The 23,384-nt window shown below is 52.7% G+C and overlaps 1 protein-coding gene across 1 annotated transcript; it reads right to left on the bottom strand.

Moving 5' to 3' along the window:
- Positions 1-5,045: 5,045 nt before the first annotated feature.
- LOC138062285 (uncharacterized) lies at positions 5,046-22,502 on the bottom strand. Its single transcript, XM_068919517.1, has 7 exons — positions 22,358-22,502; positions 20,444-20,515; positions 20,260-20,319; positions 20,076-20,147; positions 15,679-15,786; positions 12,771-12,906; positions 5,046-12,582 (listed from the first exon to the last, which is right to left on the bottom strand). The coding sequence occupies exons 1-7, from the start codon at positions 22,500-22,502 to the stop codon at positions 12,507-12,509; spliced, it is 669 nt and encodes a 222-aa protein (XP_068775618.1). The 3' UTR covers positions 5,046-12,506.
- Positions 22,503-23,384: the final 882 nt, after the last annotated feature.

The raw sequence follows: 23,384 nt of genomic DNA, 5'->3' as shown, positions 1-23,384 counted from the left end.
AACTGTGCGGTCCTAACCATGCGATTCAACTTAGCATTGAAGTCTAAAGTCATCTCCTATCTGGTGCTGTCAAGCCAATGATAATTGGTTTTAAATTAAATGATCATCAAAACCAAAGATGAGTTTTCTGAACTGATGACTGAATGCTTTTCCAATTGGAGGGCTCTTTTCCCTCCAGCCCTCTCTGGGGACCTGGAGGAGATAACAGTGCAGGAAGGAGAGCTGGGGACTGCAGGAAGGTGGAAGAGGCTGGTATCATTTCCTGAGAAAGTTGGGATGGGAAAGGAAATAGCCTCGGGAGTTGATGGGAATGGGAACAGAGCTGGAAAATACAGCTTATAATTGTAATTGTGACTCAGTTTTAATCTATCTGGTGGGGTGGGGGGGAAGGAGAGAGTAGACTATGACCAATCACAGTTACAAACCAGAATTAAGCCCTGCACACCTCTGATGGCAGAGGTGACACCAGCAAATCCCTAGCTGGCAGGTAACGAGTTTGTTGTTAAGAATAATGTCACAGACCTCCTTCTGCAGCCTCATGGACCATGGTGCAGCAGCGCTGCTTTGCAAAAGTTTGAAACACAATAAACAGGAAAAACAACTTTTGAAACAAAACTGAGAGCTATATGCTATGGTCCAAACACAGCCATGGAGGCACATGATTCTGCAGGGATACAGCGCATGAAAAGGAGTATTTGTAGTGGCAGCTCCAGAAGACACTTCCGCACTTCTCGCGTTGCTGACGTCTACAGTTCTGGGGGGCTCCCAGAATAGTTAACTGTAAATCCTACCCTTCAAACTGATACTTCTCTGCAGTAGCACATTGTGTCTAACAAACACCCAGGCCACCCTAGAAGCAAGCTGACACAGGGAGGAGCCTGCCTGCAGTTTCTCAGGCAGTGAACTGGATATAAACAGGACGCAGGCAGCAAGGGCTGCTGGACCTGCTTTACTCTGCCAGGTTGGACCTCAGGTGTGTGAGCATCACTTTCCTATGTGGTCCCGCAGCACAGTCAAAACGCTAGCCATATCACCCTCACCTACCCACCTGCCAACACAACTCAAGCTTATTTAGACAGATTAACTGTTTCCTAAAAAAAATCCCAAGACTCCTATAGCTTCTTGTATTGTAGCTTGCTGATTTATTTCTTGACCTTTGGGGATGTATATCTGAATTCTCTGAATGATTGCAGAGTACGAGGTCAAGATGTGCAACAGCGTGTTTACACACCTATGCAGAAATCTGATGGGAAGATGGAAAACGTCCTGGCCCAAGCTGCCTTTGTTCCCCACATGTAAAGGGCTTTATTACAGGCAGCTGCTATGCTTCAGGGACCAGAGGAAGTCTGAAAGGTAAGCACAGTAGACCACCTAAACCAGGGAAGGAAGAGCAGTCAGAACGATACAGCTACATCCAGAGAATGGGATCTGATGCCACCAAGCCCCAGAAAGGCACACACAGAGCAGGCAGCACACAGTGTAGCGTGCCAGGCGCTTGGAGATTGTACAGAGAAGCCTGCTGTAACAAGAAGTGGGTCTCAGGGGACCACGAAGGTACCTGGGACACTTCAGGTCAGGAGCACCTGGAAGCTGTGTCGACAAACACTACAGCACCAATGGAAGCAGGTACGTTAGCTTGCACCACTCACCAGCTCACCCGCAGCCCTGCACGATGCAAGGCAGGTGCAGAAGGGACTGCTGTGTGCACTTCCCACAGACTCCAGCTCTGCTAATGGAAGGCAGAGAGCCTAACACCGAACCAGAAACCAACCTTGTAGTGCTGACGCAAACCTAAAGGCCCAAAGCATAGTCTGATGGCCCACACCAGTCACAGCATATGTTGCATGTCCCCAGCCACCTGGACCCACTCAAGAGGTTCACAGTCAAAATTGAAATTATCAGATTAGGAAGAGCAATGCCAGCAGGTTGAGGGAAGTAATCCTCCTCCTCTACTCAGCCCTGCTGAGGCTGCATCTGGGTTACTCTATCCAGTCTGGGCTCACCTATACAAGAGAGACATGGAGCTACTGGAGAGAGTCCAGTGAAGGGCTACTAAGGTGATGAAGGGACTGGAGCATCTCTCCTCTGAGGAAAGGCTGAGAGAGCTGGGCCTCTTCAGCCTGCAGAAGAGAAGACAGGGAGAATGTAAAGAGGATGGGGCCAGACTCTTCTCTGTGGTGCCCAGCTATAGGACGAGAGGCAACAGGCACAAACTGAAACACAGGAAGTTCCATTGGAACATGGGGAAAAACTTCTTGACTGTGAGGGTGAGTGAGCACTGGCACAGATTGCCCGGAGAGGTAGTGGAGTCTCCTTCCTTGGAGATAGTCAGAAGCCATCTGGCCACGATCCTATGCACTGTGCTCTAGGTGACCCTGCTTGAGCAGGGAGGGTTGGACTAGATGATCTCTGGAGGTCCCTTCCAACCTCAACCATTTTGTGATTCTGGGTGTGCGACCATCTACCCAGTCTTCCTGTGTCTCCACTCTGCATTCTGGTGTATTGGACATAAATGGCCTGATTTTGGGAGCAGGGTGCTGCAGGGAGATCTCTGTTGGAGAAAGCCATCAACCACCCTGTACCAGTCACAGCTAGCGCCAACAGCTCTGAAACGGATGAAGATAGCCCACAGTGCACCAGCACTTTAATGACTCAGAAGAAAATATGGCATCACTGCTCAGACATATTAAAGAAAGGGTAGGAGCTCTAGGGGCAGGAGATGCAGGAGGAGGCATGAGAATGCATGTGAGGACAAACAAAGGGAAAGACATGAAGAAACACAGGAGGAGCCATGAGAGGAGACACAAGAGGAAAGAAAGGAAGCTACACAAAAGGGGACATGTTAGGAGAAATTTGACATTTTGGGGGACATAGCTAGAGACATGCTCTTAGAAGGAGACGTTCCATGTCAGAGGAGGTACCTTTGACGGGGCTGTGGCCCATGGAAGACCCACACTGGAGCAGTGACACCCCTGAGGCACTTCAACCTGTTAAGGGACCACTTTGGGGCAGGGAAACCCCTGAGGGACTGCAGCCCATGGGGGAACCAGAAGAAAGGAGTAACAGAGGAAAAGAGCAAAAAGCAAGGAGTGGCAGAAAGCCATTACACAACACCACCAACAGCGAGTGCCACCAGTTGCCTCACCAGAGGAACTAGGAGCGACCACATGTGGGAAAAACAGGGGGATTTGAGCCTAGGAAAGGGAAGGGGAGGTGTTGGACTGAAATTGAGCCTGGGGAAAGCAGACAAAAGGTTTTTCTCTAAGTGTTTGTTTAATGGTCACTGTCATCTTTGCTTCTCAATGCCTGAATCAGTAATTAAAGTTTATGATAAATGCCAATAAACTAAATTAAGTGAAATTCTCTGATTTGAGACTCTTTTGCCCACAACAGTAGTTGGTGGAGGGTTCAGGCACCACCTGGACCTGGCACTGCCTGGAGCTGGAATAACCATAGTGACTTTGAAACTCTGGAAGGAGCCTTGATTCTAGTATCGGGAATTTGTGTTGCTGTGATGTGGTAGAATTGGTGCGCCTGTTGTATATGGAGGTGTAGGTGCAAACAATGTGTAAAGAGGTGGGAAACAGAATGTCTGAGGGGACCTGAGAGAGTTCTTGCCCAATAGGAAGGTGATTGGGAAGAAATGGATAGATCTTGCCCTGAGCCTGTGCCCTGATGGCCTGCATCTCGGACCTCTCCATGTGTGGGATCCAAAAATACAAGCCTGGGAGCTGCCAAAGGGCTGCAGTGCCCATGACACCCCAGGAGAGCAGTGCACTGCTGTGCCATGGGGTGCCCTGGGCTCACGGTGTGCTCCCAGTGGGGCTTCAGAGAGACCAGGGCATTGCTCAGCAGAGCTGGGGAGAAGAGCTGATCATCTTTGTCAGAGTAAGGGCCTGCTGTCAGAGCTGTTAACAACCAGCCCATCTCTCCCCTGAGTGTGAAGCTGGATTCCTGCACATGGATCTGAAAAACACATTAGCCTGCCAGGTAAGGGAGGTGCTGTCAGGTCCCGTCGAGCAAGAAGACAGATAAGGAAATGGACAAGACTTCCAGAAGTCTCTGGTTCAACCTCCTGCTCAAAGCAGGGTCAACACCAAATTCAGACCTGATTGTTCAGGGCTTTGTCCGGTTGGGTCCAAAAAACTCAAAGACCATAGCCTCTCCGGGCCCCCTGCTCCAGTGCTTGACTGTCCTCATGTGAAATTTCTTTTTCCTTACTGTTAGGAGAGGAAGAAGTAAGGTGCTGTTGTTAGGTGGTCCCCGCCAGGTGTTTCCTTGCCATTGCCGGGAAGAATGCTCCAAGTATTCTTTCACTGAGGTCATGGGAAAGCACGCTAGATTCCTCCTGACCGCAGAGATAAGTCAGACACAAGTACTTTGGAAACAGTGGGTTTACAGTCTGACCCTAAACTTCAATGAGCAAGCACAGGTCTGACTGACAGGTACCCCCAATAAACTGATCTGATTACATGATTTGCAGCCCTGTATATTCCCTTTTTCCCCTTCTAAGTTCTTCCTCATTACAGTAGCCTGGCTCCATCTCCTCATGACCTCCTCACAGGTATTGGAAGGCTCCTACTAGGTCTCCCTTCTCTTCTCCAAGCTGAAGAAACCTTGTACCTTCAGCCACTCCTCATAGGACATATGCTCCAGCCCCCAATGATCTTTGTGGCCCTCTGCTGAGCTTGCTCCAGGTGATCAATGTCTTTCTTGCACTGGGGGGCCCAAACCTGGACACAGCGTTCCAGGTGTGATCTGGTAAGCGCCGAATAAAGGGGAAAAATTACTTCCTCTGATCTACTGACTGCACTACAGTTAATACAGCCCAGAATGTTCATCACAGCCAGGATGCACTGCAGACACTTTTAGCCTGTTGTCCACCAGGACCACTATGTCCTTTTTAGCAGAGACGGTCAATCTCTGGCCTGTGCTCTTGCAAGAGGCTCCCAAATCAGCCCCAAGCATATGCTTTGCTCTATCTTATTTTCCTCTTCTCCCTCTCCTCCCCCTCCCCCTCCCCAGATAAACAAACCACCCCCATTTTACTCTTTCCATGCTGAGCTCAGTTTTGCTGAGGGCATCTGCCCCAGCCCTTTCTACCCATGGAGCTTCAAGCCCCTTCCATGTCTTGTGACACTATGCTATCGTCATTTCCTTTCTGCTGTTCCCTGCATCTTCTCCAGCAGACAGAAAACCATCAGGTTAGAGGGTTACCTGTTCTCTGTTTTGTTGTCTCTTTAGTGTTCTGCTGACCTGGTAAAGGCTAGTAAACTACTAAGGAACCCTTAGGTATGGCCTCAAAGGCAGGGAGTCCCTAGAACCAGAATCCCAACAGATTAGACCTGTGAGGATGACCAGGCGTAGTTAAAATGCCAACTTGATGTCATGTTTTGCAAGCTGTGCCACAGGAATGCTTATTTGAAACATTGCTGACATTTCTCCAGTGAATCATCTGAGCAGGTCCACCCTGCTGCCAGCCAGTCCTGCCTGGCGCTTCGCTCCAGGGGGTCTGCTTGCTGGTGCTAAGAGCTGCAGGACCATTTGACGAGGCCTTGCCACCATCCTGAGGAACTTCTTGGAGTCTTGGTCTGAGTTCTGCTGAGCCTTTGGAGTGCTACATCTGAAGCTGCAGCATGTGAAAGCTGCCAACTGGTTTGGAGCAGGAGAGGGTGATCTAGGCTCCTGGGACACGGTACTCTGCAGCTTGCTCCAAGGACAACGTGGGGCACAGAGTTCTGGCAGGGCTTGCTGAGCTTGTTCCTCCAGACTGGTGTGGAGGCAGGAGTCCCTGTCCTGGGCTGGATCCAGCCCCCCGGGGCAGAGACTCCATATCCTGCACAACCCTGCAGCTGGGAGCAGCTGAGCTGGGGATGGTGCTGATCTTCCCAGCTAGATCGGTCCCTCGTGACCACGGGTATCTGGGGAGCCCCTGGGCAGGAAGCAGGAGCTCAGTTTTCCTTCCTGGGCTCTGTTTTTAGCACGGCCTCATCCTATCCCCATGGAAGAGGCTGAGCTTTTGGCAGTGCACTGTGCTGCCCAGCCCTGTCCTTAGCCACTGGCTTCCTGCTCTGCTCCCGTGGAGGCTGGGGGCTGCTTGGCCCACCCTGAGAGGGATGAACAGACCTCCTGGGGCTGGGAGCCATGCTCAGGGCAGCCAGAGCCTCCTCCTGCCCTGCAAAACCCAAGCACAAGAAACAGTCAGTAATCCTGAGCCCAGTCTCTGCCAGTCCTGGGGACAGCACAACCAGATGCTCTGGGCCTGTCAGCACCAGCACAAATGGGAAAAGCAAGAGCTGGGGGCCTGGCCTGTGCGCTGGCACATCATGAGCATCCTGCTGGTTGGGGGCTTTACCCTGTGACCAGGCAGAGATGCTGGGCAGCAGCTTCACCAGCACCTGCGGCTGCCCATGGCGCCGAGCAGCCTCACTGGGACTCACCAGCATGGTGGGACTTTGCAGCACACTATGCTCCTCTGGCCAGTGAGGGAGGACCTGCGACTGGGGAGGAAAACAGGTTCCTTGGGGTGAAGTATGCGTGCACACATATGTGAGCGTGCCTGGGGTGTGCGAGTGCCCAGAGGCGTGAGCATGGATGTGTGTGTCCATGTGCATGTGTGTGTGCACAGAAGTAGATCTGGGCAGTCAGGCAAAGGTCTGGCTTGGGCTGAAGCTGTCTCCTAGGAAGCAGGGCTCGGCCATGCACAGCCACGGCAGACCTCTCTGCCCCAGCCAGGATGCCCCGTGGCAGGGTGATCTGTACCCCAAAGTGCCAGCCAGCACCCAGTCTGCCGGGGCTGTGGGCTGTGCCAGGTCAGGCTCCAGCAGTGCCTCCTTGGTGTCTTGCAGGACCATCCCCATGCTTGGACCTGCCACGCTTTCTAGGGAATCCCTCTGTCCCACCACAGCCCTGGGACAGGGAGTGTCTGGCTGCCATGGCTCTGCCTGGATTTGCAGTGAGCAGCACCCGCAGTGCTGGCTCCTGCATGCACAGGGATCCCCGGTGGCATGCGACACCCAGGGCCTCCCTGGCAGGGCTGGTTCTATGAACTGGAAAAGGAGGGGGCTATGAACATGTCTATCTGGCAGGCACTCCAATGGCAACCTGCTCAAGGAGCATCCATTCCCCTTCCCCCAACACTGCTGGGTTTTCCTACCCGTTCAGCTTCCCCATACTGCTTTTTATCCAGGACTCCCGTCTTGCCCCAGGTTAGGAGAGGCAGCGGTGTCTCCCACTCTCTCCTATGACAGGCTGGTGACAGCTCTCAGAGGCTGGCCAAGGCCCAGTGCAGTGTCCTGCCTTCCTCCAACTGAGCGTGACACTGCTGCCCAGCTTGGGGCAAAGCCCCCAGCGCCAGATGGGCCTGGGCAGCAGAGGTGATGGGGGCAGCCCCTGGCACCTGCAGCCCAGGTGGAGGTAACTTGTGGAAAAAGCAGAGCTGCCTCTCAGTATGGTCCATCCAGCACATGGCACCCACTGGCCCCCCTCCTTGCTGGCCTGCAACAGCTGGGGATAGTCCTTTGGTAGTGCAGACACTTGTCCTGAGAGAGAACAAATCGATGACACCCTTGGCAGTAGCACCTGTATGGGATGTGTTGGCCAGCGGGTTGCTGAGAACCAAACTGCCTGGCCTGCGTTCGGACTGGCCGAGGCTTTCGGCCTGACGATCCGTCTGCATAGGGGCATCAGTGTCCAGCCGAGCAACCCAGGGCCATACCCTGTGTAGGCACCTGTTGGTGGCCTTTTCCAAAAGGGGCTGGTGCCAGTCTGCTTTTTAACTTGCTTGCATGAAATCAATGTTGATTGGGGTCCATTTTAAGGGTTTTGTGTCCTGGAGCAAGACCTGCTTTCCTGCAGAGTTGTGGCTCCTTGCTGTCAGCCAAGAGAAGTCCCTCCGATGAGAGGGTTTAAGAAATTTCCCAGCTTTGGGTTGTTTCTTTTCCTACTTGTATTAGTCTTTTCTTTAAATTGTAGCTCATTCCAGCCACCTTTAAACACGGAGCTCCTGAGCCACATTAGCATTTTTCCACCTCCTGGCACCTCCTTGCTCATGTCCAGGTGGCTATGGCCGTTCCAAGCCCAGCCCCGGGACTCTCATCCCACCAAGGGACATCAGATGTTTCACTGTTAGCGCAGCATATGTTCAGCTCAAGAAAGAAATTTGGAAGCAGACAATTTTTTCTGTTCAGGCCCTTTTCGGTCTAGAAACCAGAGGAGTCATCCCTATTTGAGTCTCCCATGGAAATCCCTGCTGGAGGGACCAGCTGTCTGTCTCCCAGGGGCATTGGCGCTTTGGGGAATCAGGTGCGTGGATGTGATGATGGGCTGGATGTGGACAACATCACAGAAACTTGCCTTTCCTGCTCCCAAGAGGCCTTTGCTGCCCACTCTGTACCCCATGCCCCACTGAAGCATCAGCGAGCTGTAACCTGGGAAGAGGGATACCTGTGTGCCTTGCAGCCTGTGTCTCCTGTTGTCACCATAAAGGGCAGCGCTAGCACAGTGCAGGGCTGCTGGGGGGAGGGGGGGGGGTCACCCTAGCACTGAGCACTCCTTACATGCCCTGGTGTGTGACTCCCTTTGCCACCTTGCCTTGTCTGAGTCTGCCAGCCAGTGCCAGGAGCTGCAATGTGGTTGGAGGAGGGTCCGAGAAGGGCCTCAGTCGGTGGGTGACTCATGGATGGATTGAGGAGGATGGGAGCTTTTTCCCTGGCGACAGCATCTCTAAGGGCATTTTCCCACATGGAGTCTCCAGTGTCTTGTAAGACAGAAGCTCCCACCATCCGCTACCAACAGGCATGAATGCAGTCCCTCCTCCACCCAGCTGTCTGTTCTCACTAGCCTGGTGGGAACCGAATATTGGAGCGCTCTGCCCCATCACCTAGTGCATTGGATTGAAAACTGCCAAGGGGGGGTCCAAAAGTGATGAGGGAAGAGAGAGAGGCAGACACACACACATGCATGGGGATGCATTTGCTTCCTTTTTGTGCAAAACCAGAGTGGAAATATCAGTGTGGGCATGGTTTGAAGTAGAGCCTCCTGCCACAGCCAGGGCTGACACTGAACAGTGCAGATGCCTAAGCTTGACATCAGGCGTGGGGCCACCTGTTTGAGGCTTTCCTGGGTCAAAAGGGGATTATTGCTGGCTCTGGTAGTCACCAAATGGCTCACAAGGAAGGAAGGTGCCTGTGAGCACTGTATCCATAGTGTGTGCTGGGCCCTGCATGCTTTATTGCAGAGGAGAGGCCGGGCACTGCCTGCGAGAAAAGATGCTGCACTGGCTGTATGAGCCCCAAGCATCTCATCTCCCACACGGGTCCCTCCTTTGGCAGGTGAAAGCAGACTGGTTAATGCACAGAGTCCCCATGCCCCTTCTAAGAACAAAATTCCTGAAACCCCTTCTCCTGTATACAAACAGAGGAAACAGGAAACTCCGTAAGAACAATGAAACCTAGATATTTAATGTTGTCTCTTGTTTGTACATCATTTGCATGGGGCACAGCAGAAGTGCTGCTGGGGCCCAAGCTTTTCTGTGGCTCATTTCCAAGCTGGGCCATGTGTCATCAGCAGCACAGCTGCTGCTCCCCTTTTGATTGTAAAACAGTGAGGGGTTTGGTTTGGAAGGGCCTGTTCTATTCTTGGCCACGGATGCCTCAAGTCACAGAAATACTGTGATTCTGGTCATTCCCTGCTCCCCTGCAGCTGCAAGGGGAGCAGCCTCGGCCACTGCACAACAGCTGTCCAAATTGCAGTGAGAACTGCACTGCACAAGGCTCACCTGCCAAGGTACATCTGACCAGCTCCAACGCTGCACTGTGCAGCAGCTGGCGCTGTGGGTGACGCGTCCTTGGACCTTGCGGCTGTATTAGAAATATTTTGGGCTCCTTCCCCCTTTGCCAAGAGTTTGAGATGTCCGCCTTACACATGTGGGAACACCAAGGGCTGGCAAAACCAAGCATAAGCAGGAAGCGTACAGGAGGCGGAAGCCAGGACAGCCCACTCGGAAGGAATATAGGAACGTCGTCCGAGCACGTAGGGATGTGATGAGGAAGGCCAAGGCCCATTTGGAATTAAGCCTGGCAAAGGATATCAAGGACAGCAAGAAGGGCTTCTTCAAATACATCAGTAACAAAAGGAAGGCTAGGGAAAATGTGGGCCCGCTGCTGAAAGGGGTAGTGGCCCTGGTGACGAAGCATACAGAGAAGGCAGAGCTACTGAACGCCTCCTTTACTTCAGTCTTTAGTGCTGAGGCCTGCCCTCTGGCATCCAGGACCCTGGAGACCAGGAAGAAAGTCTGGAGAAAGGAAGACTTTCCCTCAGCAGAGGACAATCAGACTGGGGTGGGGGTGGGGGGGGTCACACAAGCAAATTGGACAGCCACAAGTCCATGGGCCCTAAGGGGATGCACCCATGAGTGCTGAGGGAGCTGGCAGGCATCATTGCTAGGCCACTCTCCATCATCTTGGAAAGGTTGTGGAGAACAGGAGAGGTGCCTGAGGACTGGAAGAAAGCCAATGTCAGCAGCTCATCCTGGACGCTGTCTCTAAAGCACGTGGAGGATAAGAAGGTGATCGGGTGTAGTCAGCATGGCATCACCAAAGGGAAATCATGCTTAACCAACCTGATAGCCGTCTCTGACGGAATGACTGGCTGGGTAGATGAGGGCAGAGCAGTGGATGTGGTCTCCCTGGCCTTCAGCAAGGCTTCCAACACTGTCTCCCATCACATCCTCCTAGGCAAGCTCAGGAAGTGTGGGCTGGATGAGCAGACAGTGAGGTGAAGGGAGAACTGGCTGGATGGCAGAGCTCAGAAGGTGGTGATCAGTGCCACAAAGTCTAGTTGGAGGCCTGTAGCTAGCGATACACCCCAGGAGTCAGTACTGGGGCCGGTATTGCTCAACGTATTCATCAGTGAGCTGGATGAAGGGACAGAGTGCCTCCTCAGCAAGTTTGCTGATGATCCAAAACTGGAAGGAGTGGCTGACACACCAGAGGGCTGTGCTGCCATTCAGAGGGCCCTCCACAGGCTGGAGAGATGGGCAGAGAGGAGCCTCCTCAACTTCAACAAAGGGCAAGTGCAGCATCCTGCACATAGGGAGGAATAACCCCCTGCACCAGGACAGGCTGGGGGCTGCCCTGCTGGAAAGCAGCTCTGCAGAGAAGGACCTGGGAGTCCTGGTGGAAAAGCTGACCACGAGTCAGCAATGTGCCCTTGATGGCCAAGAAGGCCAATGGGATCCTGGGGTGCATTAGGCAGAGCATTGCCAGCAGGTCCAGGGAAGTAACTCAACAGCAGAAATTTCTTAGCATTGGTAAATGGGGTGTAGTTGTATTTCTTCCTCACATTGCAGACAGGAAAAGAGCAAGCCTGCTTCCTGGTTTAGGAATGGTGAACAAAGCTATCCACAGAACTCGGCTCTACCTCGAGGCAGTTTAAAATCCAAGAACCTACAGCAGCTGCTGCTGCGATCAGTTACTGACTTCCAGTTGCTGCCCCAGGACCAAAGGACAAAAATACTGTTGTGGAAGAAGAGAGAGAAACGAAAACGCAAGCTCGCCGTCTTCTCTACAAAATCAGCGTTTCAGAAAGGCAGAACCATGCATTTCAGAAAGAAAAATTGGACACGGTCGTCCTTGTGAGAGAGGTCCTTGTGAGACTAAGGTTCTGCTGAGAAGTGGGATTTGAATCAACACTTTTAGTGGCAGTCTTTCCTCCAGGGGTCCAGGTGCACCTCACAAGGAACGAGTACTCCTCCACAGAAGCAGCAGAGCTGGGGACAGTTCCCAAATGCCTCCTTTAAAACAACAGAAACGCTTGCTCTAGCCTCAAGAGCAATCCGGTATCTGGGCCAGGACATAGAGGTGGTAAAGCAGAGCTGCCAACCCAAGCCCTGTGGCAGCAAGTCCAGAAGTTGAGGTAAAGACCCTCCCGCAGCACCTCCCGCATCGGGATGACCTCAACTGCAGCGCTCCAGCAGCAGGTGAACATGAGGAGAGAGGGGACGGCAAATCTGCAGCTGTCTCGCTTATGAAAAAGATCATGGTGGTGTCGTCCACAAACAGCTGCGTGCTATTCTTCCTGAGATGCAGAGGCAACGCCTGCCCTTCCCAACATCCCTTTCAGCAGCAGCTACAGTCAGAGCGCAGCGGTAGTTTGCGGCCAACTAGCTGTTCAGCAGAGCTCTGCGCCAAATCCCTGAGGCGGGCAGCTTCTGTTACAAGGACTTTGGAGAGTATGTGCAGCGCTGCAGGCAGCCCAAGCAGCTAGATCCTCTCCTGAGACTGGGTATGGCAAGCTACGAAGGAGCTCTTCCTCGCACCACTGCTTGAGAGGGAGGAGTGGTGCAAAGCAGCACTCCACCAACTGCAGCAGTCGACAGGCAAGACACACAGACGGGCTCACAGACAGTCACTCGAAAGCAGACTTTGACTCTTCCAGTTGACTGGATTGTGGATGATGTTCCCTGCTTCTATGGCAATCCCATCATTTTGTCTTTCTTTTTTTTTCTAGCGTCGCCTGGATTCAGCTCTGTTTTGGTATTCTGTTTTATACACAGAGCCTGTAAGAGGTAATACTCGTTCTCTGCAGCAATAAAACATGGTTCCAAAAAGAATATTCACTGGCATGAACTACGCGGCCAATTAAGAAATCTTACAGGACTGCCAAGAACAACTAACTTGGCACCCCAGAAAGCTATAAATGCTTAATTAGTACTAGCAGCTATCTAATAAATAAGTGGGGGGGCCGGGTATGGAAAAAGAGCAACTCACTGTTTTCTGATCCTCCGGTACAAAACAAGGCTGTGTATCACAGTTAGTATAAAACCAGTGACTACCACAGACAGTGCTGTAATGTAGATCATCTGTGTGTTGTTATGAAGTGCACCACCCTTCTCACTGTCCACACCTGGAGGTAATGACACAATTTGTATATTAGGAGGGGGGAGAGTCTGCATTACTGATGATCTAGCAGTGTGTTCTACATGGCCTGTAAGCACTTGTTGCTTTGTTCCTATCTCTAAATGAGTGAAAACCTGGGGGCTGTAACATCTGCTTGGTTTCAGGAGCAGCAAATTGGAATTCCCCACTCCTTGCATGTTAGGGCACTTTGGAGCCTCTCTTCAGTATGGTCTCTGGAGCTGCTTTTATGCCAAGGGCAACCTTAACCGTTTTAGGCGTGGCACTTGGTGAGAGGCAGCCCAACTCCCCTCTTGCCCTTCCTGCCTACCCAGGTACTTACACCAGGGGTCAAACAGGAGGGAGCCATTGCCATCTTCAAGAATACCTCCGTCCCTTCTCAGCTGCTGAAGGCTTTGCTAGCACACGCTGAGGGACTGGGCCTCTGATAGCTGGTGACAGAGCGCGCTGCAATTTCTATGCTTCAGGCAGCCTTGCTACACTTTGTGATTAGTTTTCCCCTGCACTGTGGGGCTTGGTGAACGACAGCTTTGCGTTCACCCCCACGGTGATTTTGGAAACCTCAGCCGCTGCCCCCGGAGCCTTCTCCTTGCCAGCATGAAGACTCTCAGCTTGCTTCGCCTCTCCTCATAAGCTTTGGTGCCTGCTAACCGCTGGCCTGAGTTTGGCCCTTCTGATGTTTTGGTGGACGTACGGTGGAACAGGGAACTAGCTTTCCTCTCCTAGGGATTTAGGTGCACCTTCCACGCCTTCAACACAGCACTAGCCTTGCTGGGCAAACCCCTGCGTTTCTTCTCTCCAGCTCTCCTCTTTCCCCGCTATCCTGCTTCTTTTGACTCCCTCTCTGGTTTTGCTATTGCTTCCTTCCCCTTCCTGAACACCCTTGAAAAGGGAAAGGCGTGAGAGAGGAAAAGGGAGCCCTTTCCTTGGCTCCAGGTGCCCTCCAGAGAGGTCTTGCCTCCCATAACAGCCTGCAACGTCGCAGGGCCCCAAGGCACTCGGCTTGCTGCAGGATTATCCCTGCTACATTCACTGGGCACAGAAGCCGATGCGCTAACTCTGGCCTCCAGAAAAGCATCCCTCTGGTCTGTCAGGCTAGTTCCTCTGCAATTGCCATGTGCCTTTGGCATCCAAACATCAGCATGTGACTGGCTGCGTCAGCCTGCCTCTCTGCAGAAAACAAAGCAGTCCAAAACATATATACAGATATGCATATATATCGTGGTGCGGTAGAGAGAGAGATTCCTTAGGAAAAACAGGGTTGCTGCTGGGCGCCTCCTTTTCTCTGCCCTTCACGTGCCTTTCTTGCCTTCCTCTCCATAGCCCATTCCCCACAGATGACATGCAGTACGTTTCCCACTCAACATGTGCTGCTTGAGGGAAACATGCACCACACGCTTCAATTGCGTTATTATTGCTAGCTGGAGCACAACAGCACTTCTAGAACCTTCCCCTATCTACAGGAGACATTTCACCTAGAAAAGACTATTGCTCAGCCAGACCCCTCAGGGAACTACTCTTTGGAAAGTCTTTTCTAAAGGTCGGTCTGATGACTTCTCAAGCCACAGTCACACAGCTGGCTTTCAAAATTCAGTGCATCAAGCAGCTCAGAGGTTTGGTACAGTGTCTAGTTCTGAACTCTCCCGTCTCCAGTCACTCCAGTCACTGCTTCTATCCCAAGCAGCTCAACAACAACCACCACCAAACCTGCCCTGGTAATTCTGTAGTCAAGCTCTAGGCAAACAAACTGCCGTAGGCATAGGAACATGTTTGCTCCCTTTCAGCTCAACACACACCCTACCTTACAGCTGCAGAAAAACCTACTGAAAGGCAGAAACCAAGTGTTTCTGAATAGCTGGAGGAGAGCTGTAGCTTCCTAAGTCAACAACTACAGGGCCACAAAGCCAAAATGATGCCCCTGTTGTATACGGTAAGCCTCTGTCTAACCAGATGACAGTGCGTCGCTTAGAGATGGGCAGGAAGACCAAACTAGCATCCACTAACGGACAGCTTTACAAAAAAGAAGTAAAACTAGCTCATATTTACCTTCACCAGTTTTATAAATGATGAGGTCATCTATGTAGAGTGGTTTCGAAAGATCTGTCAGCACTGTCACTAATCAGAGAAAGGTAAAGTCTCAGCATGTCTCTGTCACAGATGCTACAGAAGGACAGGGGTATTTCCCTCTACAGCCCGAGCCCAGCCAGGGAATCAGTACATCAGTTCTGAGTCCAGGCAGAAGCAGGATCCCGCTCTCTACTTCTTTGGCGCCTAAGCCCTCCGTGCATTTACTGCAAGTTCAGGGAATGCAGGCACTGCAGGAGGCAGGGGCGCTTAAGTGTCAGGTTCTTAACGTGCGCTGAATGCAGTTCAAAATGTCTTACTCCAAAAATGACTATGTCTCTACATTCCTAGGGAACTGGGGGTTCCCTAGGGGTATGAGAAATATTGCACAGCATCCTCATAAGTGTGCTGTTTGGAGGGTTAGACTAGATGTTCTCTAAAGGTCCCTTTCTGACTCCACTGTTCTGTGATTGATCCTGTGAAAAGCTTACCTGGGCATCTCTAACACTCTAAACGCAACAACTGCCACATGCCAGAGATGAGAGTCACTTTCAGATAGCCATTTGTCATTTGGTGGAAAACACTTCCTTGTCCCTACTATTTTCAACTCTGGCTGCTGGCATAGTATATTCCAGCTATTGAGGCTGTAGACAGACAGTTTGATTTATTATGGCACCTGACAATGGATAGCAATTACCTGGTGGGCGTTGTGCTTCATTTTGTTCTTTTTCTCCCGCAGCAACAGGTAGACTGTCACTCGGACCTTCCTGGAGTGTCTCTTTCTCCTTTTCCATCACCGTGGTCTCTTTGGAAAGAAAGCAAGACACTTGAATTAAAGGGATTGTTCCTCAGAAGAAACATGTCATCTTCTGAAGGCAGTGCTTCTCAAGACGTTGAATAATATTTTCAAAACAAAAGCTGGGTTTCTGATGGTTCAGCTAGCCCATTTCTGGAGAAACAATTAAGCGCACAACACATTCCAGTTCACTAATGCAGACAAGAAAAACAGACACAGCGGACGAGGAGTAAATTGCATCTACTCTTCTTGAACACGTTCCCCTTTGTGCATTTTTGGCCAGTCATAAGACCACACTGAAGTATTGACTTCTACGGGAACGGGAGAAATCTGTAGCCAGTTCAGCTGGTGAATATGGCCTCCTGAGAAACAAGTCCCACTGTGCCAACATCACTGTGCAATGTAACAGTCACAGAAAGCGGCCTGAGCCTCAAGCTCTGCAAAGATCTTTGAGGCACTCTCTCCAAGGTTAGCAAAGAACACACAGGTCCCCCCAAACAACTCTCAGAGATTTTAAATACAACTAACAATTCACACCTAGATAACCCAACATTGAATTAACTGCGGTTCATTTTAGCTGCCTTAAAGTTAGGTGTCCAGCCCCAACTGGTCAGCTACGCTTCCCTCCACCATCAGTGGTAAAGGACAGAATCTCACTGCAGCAACTGAGCCTACCCATTGGAGACACCCATTGTAGAAAGGGAAAAACAAACCACACAAATGCTGTGGCAGGGTGGTACAGAGCGCTCTGGTCTTTTGCTCTTCTGCCCATTGTTCCTAAGTTTCTTAGAAATTATCAATTCATTTATTGGGCTTTACGCACCAAGGGTCTGATCCAAACCTCTCTAATCTCAAAGAGTCTGAACTGGGGCTCGCCTCTGACTTGGGCCCACTGGGTGACAAGTTATCGCACCTGGTGGTCAGATCTCTCTTAGGGTCCCAGAAGAAAACACACATCCTTTTCTGATACAGCTGGAAGGAGCAAGTGTAAATACACAAAGTTTTTACTGCACAGCTAGTGGACGCATAGTCTATAGTTGGTCATGGCTGCAAGTGAACACAACTTTGGGAAAACATGGTAGAAGTCTGCAACGGGGAATTTAAGAAATTTTATGCAATATCCACTTCTTGGGATTATCTTTCTTTGTACAAAGTTACGAGATCCTTCTCCTACAACACCCTTGACCGCATCTACAGCTCAGTCTCCAGGACATCCACATTTTCTCACACACAGGAGGATTCTGCTAACTTGAGATCTCAAAAGCTGCCCAGGAGCCTGCAGGCAGCTCCGACTTGGCACCAGCAATTACACCACCTGTGTGTCCAGCAAAGCAAGTTCGTACATGAACATCCCTGCCTTTGACAGTAGAAATGATGACTAGAAATGGTCTCTTCTAAGAAAATCCTGTAAGAGGTCTAAAGTTCCCAGCATCTCAAGGGACATAAGAAGATGTATCCTCTTTCCTTCTTGTGTTAACTCCAATCCATGCTATTTGAACCAATACCTTATGGAGGCTGATTGCCTTTCTTCCTGGGACCAGAACAAATGCTAGCCTGAGTGCCTTGCATTGCTGCATTACAGCCTCTGCCTCCAGTCTAGCATCTGTAGGCAATCAGCAGCAGCCTCTCTCCAATTAAAACACAAAAGCAAACCCCAGAGCTTACACAGAACAGCTCGTCCTTGTGACCACAGCGAAACTGCAGCAGTGCCTTCCTCCAGCTCCTTGGAGCAGTAGGGCTGAAGAGAGTCTTCTCTCAAGCAGGATGCAAAAGCTCCCCTTCTGGCCAGAGCCACTTCAGCACCTCTCTCTCTGTGACCCCTGACAGCACCCATGAGTCTTGCTCCTGAGGCTGGAGAAGACATGTACTCCTGCCCCATCCCTCTGCCAGGACAGGCTTCCTCCCAGCAGCCAAGCCTCAGGCCTGACGCCCTCCGTTTTCTACTGCTACACAACTAAGCAGTTGCCATAGTTCTTGCAGGAACGTGCTGTTGCGCTGAAGCTGCACTAAGGAACAGTGGTTTGGGCTTCCCAGGGCCCTGAGGGAACAGCAGTCTGACAGAAGTAGCTTCAGCTCTCAACATCAGTCATGAAGCAAGAAGGCAGGGAGGATCCTAAAGAGATCCATTACTTGTGCACGGACTCTATGCAATGAGTGCACAGTGAAACCCACTCCATTTGCTAGAAGTCCTTTGGAGAAGACAAAGAGAAGGATAACGATTTCAAAAATAACATTACATATATCAGAAGATACTATTTTTTTTAACTTCTGATCACAACAGAATTGCTAACATTTAATGCTGCAAATAGAGAATATCTTGCAATTACAGGGAAAGCACAGAAAATGGTTGTCATAGCTCTTTGCTAGCCATAACTGGCTAAATTCAAAAAGACTCCAGAAGGAGAACATTTGCCATTTGAGCAAGTTACAGAAGTGCTACTGGTAGAAAATGGTGTCTCTTGAAGATAGAAACGAGCCACCAAACCACACAAAAATTTCATTTCCCTGGCTCTTGGGGTGCATACTGACATCTTGGGCAAACCAGTAACACCACTGAAGGGTAAACCATTGCCTCCTGCTCCATGCCTCCTTAAAGCACAGCCTGATTATATCATGGTGAATTATCTCAGGAAGTAAATAGCTAACAAGCTAACAGCCCCTGTGCCACAGAGGCAAAAGGCTTGGAAAAAGCCCGCAGATGCCTGCTATGTGCTGGCTGTCACAGAGCATGGGCACTGCAGCTTATCCCACTCATGGGATTCCCCTGCTTTTCTTTAGGACTGGCCCGAGCCAGCAGGAGCTCCTGCTCTGCCCAACATATCCACATCTAGCGGAGAGCGAACACCAACCCTCACCAGAGAGACCTGGCAAGACTCTAAGCTGCAGCACCTTTCTTCCCCCCGCCCCTTCCACTGCTAAGAGACAGGGAGAGGCCATTCACAGGCAACGGGGGAAGAGTTTTCCCTGTTCTTTAAAATACCCAGAGAAACAGAGGGTAGAGCCCTCTACACAGGGGTGCAGAGGACAGCAGAAAGCATAGAATGCCCTAAATCATCTTCCTCCTCCTTTTGCAGACAGATGGTTTAGCTCCTTCATAGGTACTTCGTTCACAGACAGGATCCACTTGCTGCTGGAGTTGACTGCAGGGAACTGGGCATGAGGCCTCCCAGGACCTGCACACCTCTGTGCCATATTCCCTAGGGCAAAGACTATTCAAGGAGTCTTCGGGTGGCACAAATTTAACTGACAAGTTGCAGCTGACTGACCTGGGCAGAAAGTCCTCACAGAATGTAAATCATCATTTCCCTTGAAGGGAACCTGCAACCTTCCCTGCAGCCAAGTTTCAAAAAAAATTAAAAAAGACAAAGTATTAGTCGTGCACAGGACATTCCTCTTTGTAGTGCCCCTTTAAACAAAAGTATCGGACAGTCTGATGAGAAAGTACAAATGGCTCTTGCATCCAGTGGAGAAGGGAATAAATAGCCACCAATGTTGGCAGTAGGTGAGAGACAGGCTCTGCTACTGGGCTGCTTTTCACCCATGCTGTGGGGACAAACTCTGCACTGTCGGGATGATCTTCTTTACATCCTCTCATCAGGTATTTATATACAAGGATGAGATTCCCCCGAGCCTTCTCTTCTCCAAGCTAAACATTCCCAGTTGTCTCAGCCTCTGCTCCTACGTCAGGTGCTCCAGTCCCTTAAGCACCACGCTGGCGCTTTGCCAGGCTCATTCCGGTATGCCCATGTCTTTCTTGCACTGCGCAGCCCAGAACTGGACACAAATGCCTGCAAAGCGTGAAATATTGTTTCACTCGCAGGGAAACTCCAGTCAATACCTTCTGGTTAGAAATTAGATATACATTTCCATTACACATGTTGCACTCCTGCTAATTTAAGGAATTGTAAGAATACTTATTCTTCCCAGGAAATCAATACTGACTACCTACCCAGGAGATCCTGCTGACGCTGGAAAACAGGATCCCACTGGGAACTTCCTTGAGCTTCCCCAACAGGCCCATGTGTAGGCAAACATGCACAGAACCAGTTTCCATTACATGTTTCGCTCTGCTGCTCTTCTGAGGAACTGTGAAAATGCTCATTCTTTCCAGGAAATAAATACTGACTACTTACCCAGGGATCCCGCTGACCTACGAAAATCCGACCCCTCTCTGAAGATAGGTAAGCATTGTGCATGCTAATGACAACACTTTCCACTACACATCTATTCCTATCCAGGAAACCTAAAGGATTGTAAGAATGCACATTCTTTCCTAGAAGTAAATACTGAGTACTTACCTTGGAGATCCTGCCAACGCTCAGAAACGGGATCCCTTTCCGAAGAAGGGTGTGCTCTGCCTACAGGGACATCTGTAGGCAAACATGCAGGAGAAGAGTTGCCATTACATATTTCGCTCTCTTGCTAATCTCAGGGAGTGTGAACACGCTTAGGCTTTCCTGGAAAGAAATACTGACTGCTTACCCAGGGAACCCCGCCGATGCTCGAAAATCCGACCCCTCTCCGAAGATAGGTACGTACTGCCTACAGGCATGTTTGGAGACAGAGACAAATCAGAACACTTTCCACCACATCCATTCCTATCCAGGAAACCTAAGGGATTGTAAGAATGCTCATTCCTTCCAGGAAAACAAAGCTGACTACTTACCCTGGGGATCCTGCCGACGCTCAGAAATCGGTCGCCCGTCTAATGATGGGTAAGCCATGAATGCCTGCCCATCTGTAGTGAGACATACATGAAAAACAGCTTACCTGACATATTTCGCTATGATGCAAACCTCTAGTAATTTACTGAAAGCAAGTGCACCACGTAATGACTCCGCAACACTTTTCGCTCCCTTCACCTCACGAGCATTTTCCAAACAGCTGCTGCGGGCCTCCAGGGGCCCTGTCTTACTACACAACTAATTCTCCTGGCATAGCATGCCGGCTCACATCTCCAAGGTCTCCCGATTCCCACTCCCAGACGCACTCTTTGGCACGTCTAACCATCCACTTGCCTCTAATGAGCACAGCTGCGCTACCATGCCTGGGATGCAGACGTACAGCCCGTGACACAAGCGATCTCAACATTTAGCCCAGGAGGAGAGCTGAACTGGGCTGCGCGTTACTCCCCGCTAGGAACAGGAGAACCGGGAACACAACTTGGGCCCGGAGGAAATACACTGCTCTCCACGCCGCTGGCTGCCTGGCTGGAAACGCAGGCTACACGAGAAACGCGCTTCTCTACGGTCTCGGCTAGCGCTGATGCTCTGACAGAGACAGAGCCTGATTGCGCACCACCTCTTGGGCTGCCATCACAAGTAGGCCTAAGGGGTAGCTGCGGGTCCTGGGAATCGGGGGAAGACACGCTTGGGAAGGGCAGAATGCTTCCAGCACCCGGGGGAAAAAATCCCTGCTTCCCCTCATCACGAGTGATCCCAAGGTCTTCGCAGCGCGGCCCCAGAAAGAGAGCTGGGGGCAGGAAGGAGGCAGAAGGGGACCCTCTGGACCTCTGCAGCAGCCCCCGCCGGAGAGCGGGGCAGAGGGAACACCTCTGCCCAAAGCTCGCCGCACAGGACAGCGGCGGAGGCGGCAAACGAGGAGAGCCGAAGGGCGCCGCAAGCCCCGAGGGAAAATCCGCCCTCTGGAAAATCCGCCGCTGCCACCCCCGCACTCAGCCCCGGCGCTGCCGGCTGCCGCCCTGCCTGCGCCTGCAGCGCGCCAGCAGCCCGCGGCTTGCTGCGGCCAGGCTCCGCGCACCCCCGGGCCGTTAACAGTCTCCCGGCCGCAGGTGGCGGCGCCGCAGCTTCCGCGGGGGCCGCGCTCGGCCCCGCAAAGCGCTTGACGCGGCCGAGCGCTCGGCAGCAGCCCGGCGGCGCCAGGGAAAGTCTCGCCGGCGTTTCGTGCCCTCCTCGCCTCCGCACCGCCCCGTTTCCCCGCAGAAGCCCCCGCGGCGGCCGCGGCCCCTCCGCGCCTCCCCGCGGCGCTTCTGCCTCCCGCCCGCCCGCGGCCGCTCGGGGTCTGCCGGCGCCGAGCCCCCCGCCGAGCCCCGCGCCGAGCCCCGCTCCGAGCCCCCAGCCGAGCCCCGCGCCGAGCCCCCCGCGCCGAGCCCCCCGCGCCGAGCCCCCCGCCGAGCCCTCCGCCGAGCCCCCCGCCGAGCCCCGCGCCGAGCCCCCCGCCGAGCCCCGCGCCGAGCCCCCCGCGCCGAGCCCCGCTCCGAGCCCCCCGCGCCGAGCCCCGCTCCGAGCCCCCCGCGCCGAGCCCCCCGCGCCGAGCCCCCCGCGCCGCTGCCCCGCTCCGAGCCCCCCGCCGAGCCCCCCGCCGAGCCCCCCGCCGAGCCCCGCGCCGAGCCCCGCGCGCCGAGCCCCCCGCCGAGCCCCCCCGCGCCGAGCCCCGCGCCGAGCCCCCCGCCGAGCCCCCCCGCGCCGAGCCCCGCGCCGAGCCCCCCGCGCCGAGCCCCCCGCCGAGCCCCCCCGCGCCGAGCCTCCTGCGCCGAGCCCCCCGCCGAGCCCCCCGCCGAGCCCCGGGCGCGGCCGGCACCGTCCCGCCACCTGCCGCCGCCGCCGCCCGCCCGCCCTACCTGGGCCCCGCGCTCCCTGCCGAGCAGCCCCGGCGCCCCGGGCCCGCGAGGCCGCCAGCGGCAGCGGGAGCAGCGGCAGCGGCAGCAGCAGGAGGAGGAGGAGGAGGCGGCGGGCGGGGGCCGAGGCCCCCCCCGCCCGCGCCATGCTGCCGCTCGCCAGCTGCCACCGCCGCCGGGTGTCGGGGCGCGGCGTGGCACCGCGGGGCCCGTCGGGGGGCTCGGGGGCGCTCTGTGACCTCACGGCCCCTCTCCGACCCGCTGCCCCGGCCGCCTTGTGACCTCACCTCTCCGGGCCTGCCCCACGCCCTAACCGCACAGGTGCTTCACACATGGACAATAACTGCTTGGGGAGAAGGAAAAAAATGCGCGCTAGAATTATTTTCAAGCTCTTCCACGTGATTTAACAATGAAAGTTGTTGTCGTTTTTTGAGGGGGTTTCTTACTTTTCAAAAGTGTGCTGCTTTGTTTACAAGGTGATTTCTTCTCGTCAAGAGAAAAATCATGCAGAAACCGTTATTACAGCAAAGCAACCAGAAGAAGAGGTAATCCCACCTCAAGATAAACGTAAAATGAGAATGGGCAGGGGTTGCAGCGTTAAGCAGAATGAAGATGTGGGCCGTTTGATCATCTGAAGGAAGAAAGGAGTGAGCATAAACTTATTTGGGAAGGTGGGATCATTTGCATGTTTTATATGTGTGAAAGCAGCCTGCACTGACAGCAGCATCAGCCAGTTCTGCAACCTTAATCTTGGTACCACGTGCTACCGCGTCCTGCCACAATACAAGCCTCTCTCTTTTCCCAGCAATATCGTTTGAGAAGACCAAGGCTTTTTTCAAGTAACCTGGTGCGTCAGCCATAATTTTGGTTACTCCCAGGTGCTTCCCACCTTGCCCTGCTGCAACAGCAGTGGTGGGTACAGAGATTTACATGACACTTTCCGTTTGTCTATTCCCTCACCAGTGGTAACTGTTTCAGGAGCTGGAAGAAAATAAGGTCAGAAAGTCTTCCCAGCAAAAAAACATGTCTC

Source organism: Struthio camelus, chromosome 26, assembly GCF_040807025.1.
Source record: "Struthio camelus isolate bStrCam1 chromosome 26, bStrCam1.hap1, whole genome shotgun sequence".
In the NCBI taxonomy this organism is placed as follows: Eukaryota; Metazoa; Chordata; class Aves; order Struthioniformes; family Struthionidae; genus Struthio; species Struthio camelus.
The sequence above is the reverse complement of the archived record's forward strand: the minus strand, read 5'-3'. Positions and strand labels throughout refer to the sequence as shown.

What these genes read in the sequence shown, in the direction of transcription:
- LOC138062285 (XM_068919517.1), bottom strand. Translation starts at nt 22,502, where the DNA reads ATGGCGCGGGCGGGGGGGGCCTCGGCCCCCGCCCGCCGCCTCCTCCTC. An exon ending in GCAGGGAGCGCGGGGCCCAG is followed by an intron (nt 20,516 to 22,357) that starts GTAGGGCGGGCG and finishes GTCTCACTACAG; the next exon opens with ATGGGCAGGCATTCATGGCT. An exon ending in GCGTCGGCAGGATCCCCAGG is followed by an intron (nt 20,320 to 20,443) that starts GTAAGTAGTCAG and finishes ACATGCCTGTAG; the next exon opens with GCAGTACGTACCTATCTTCG.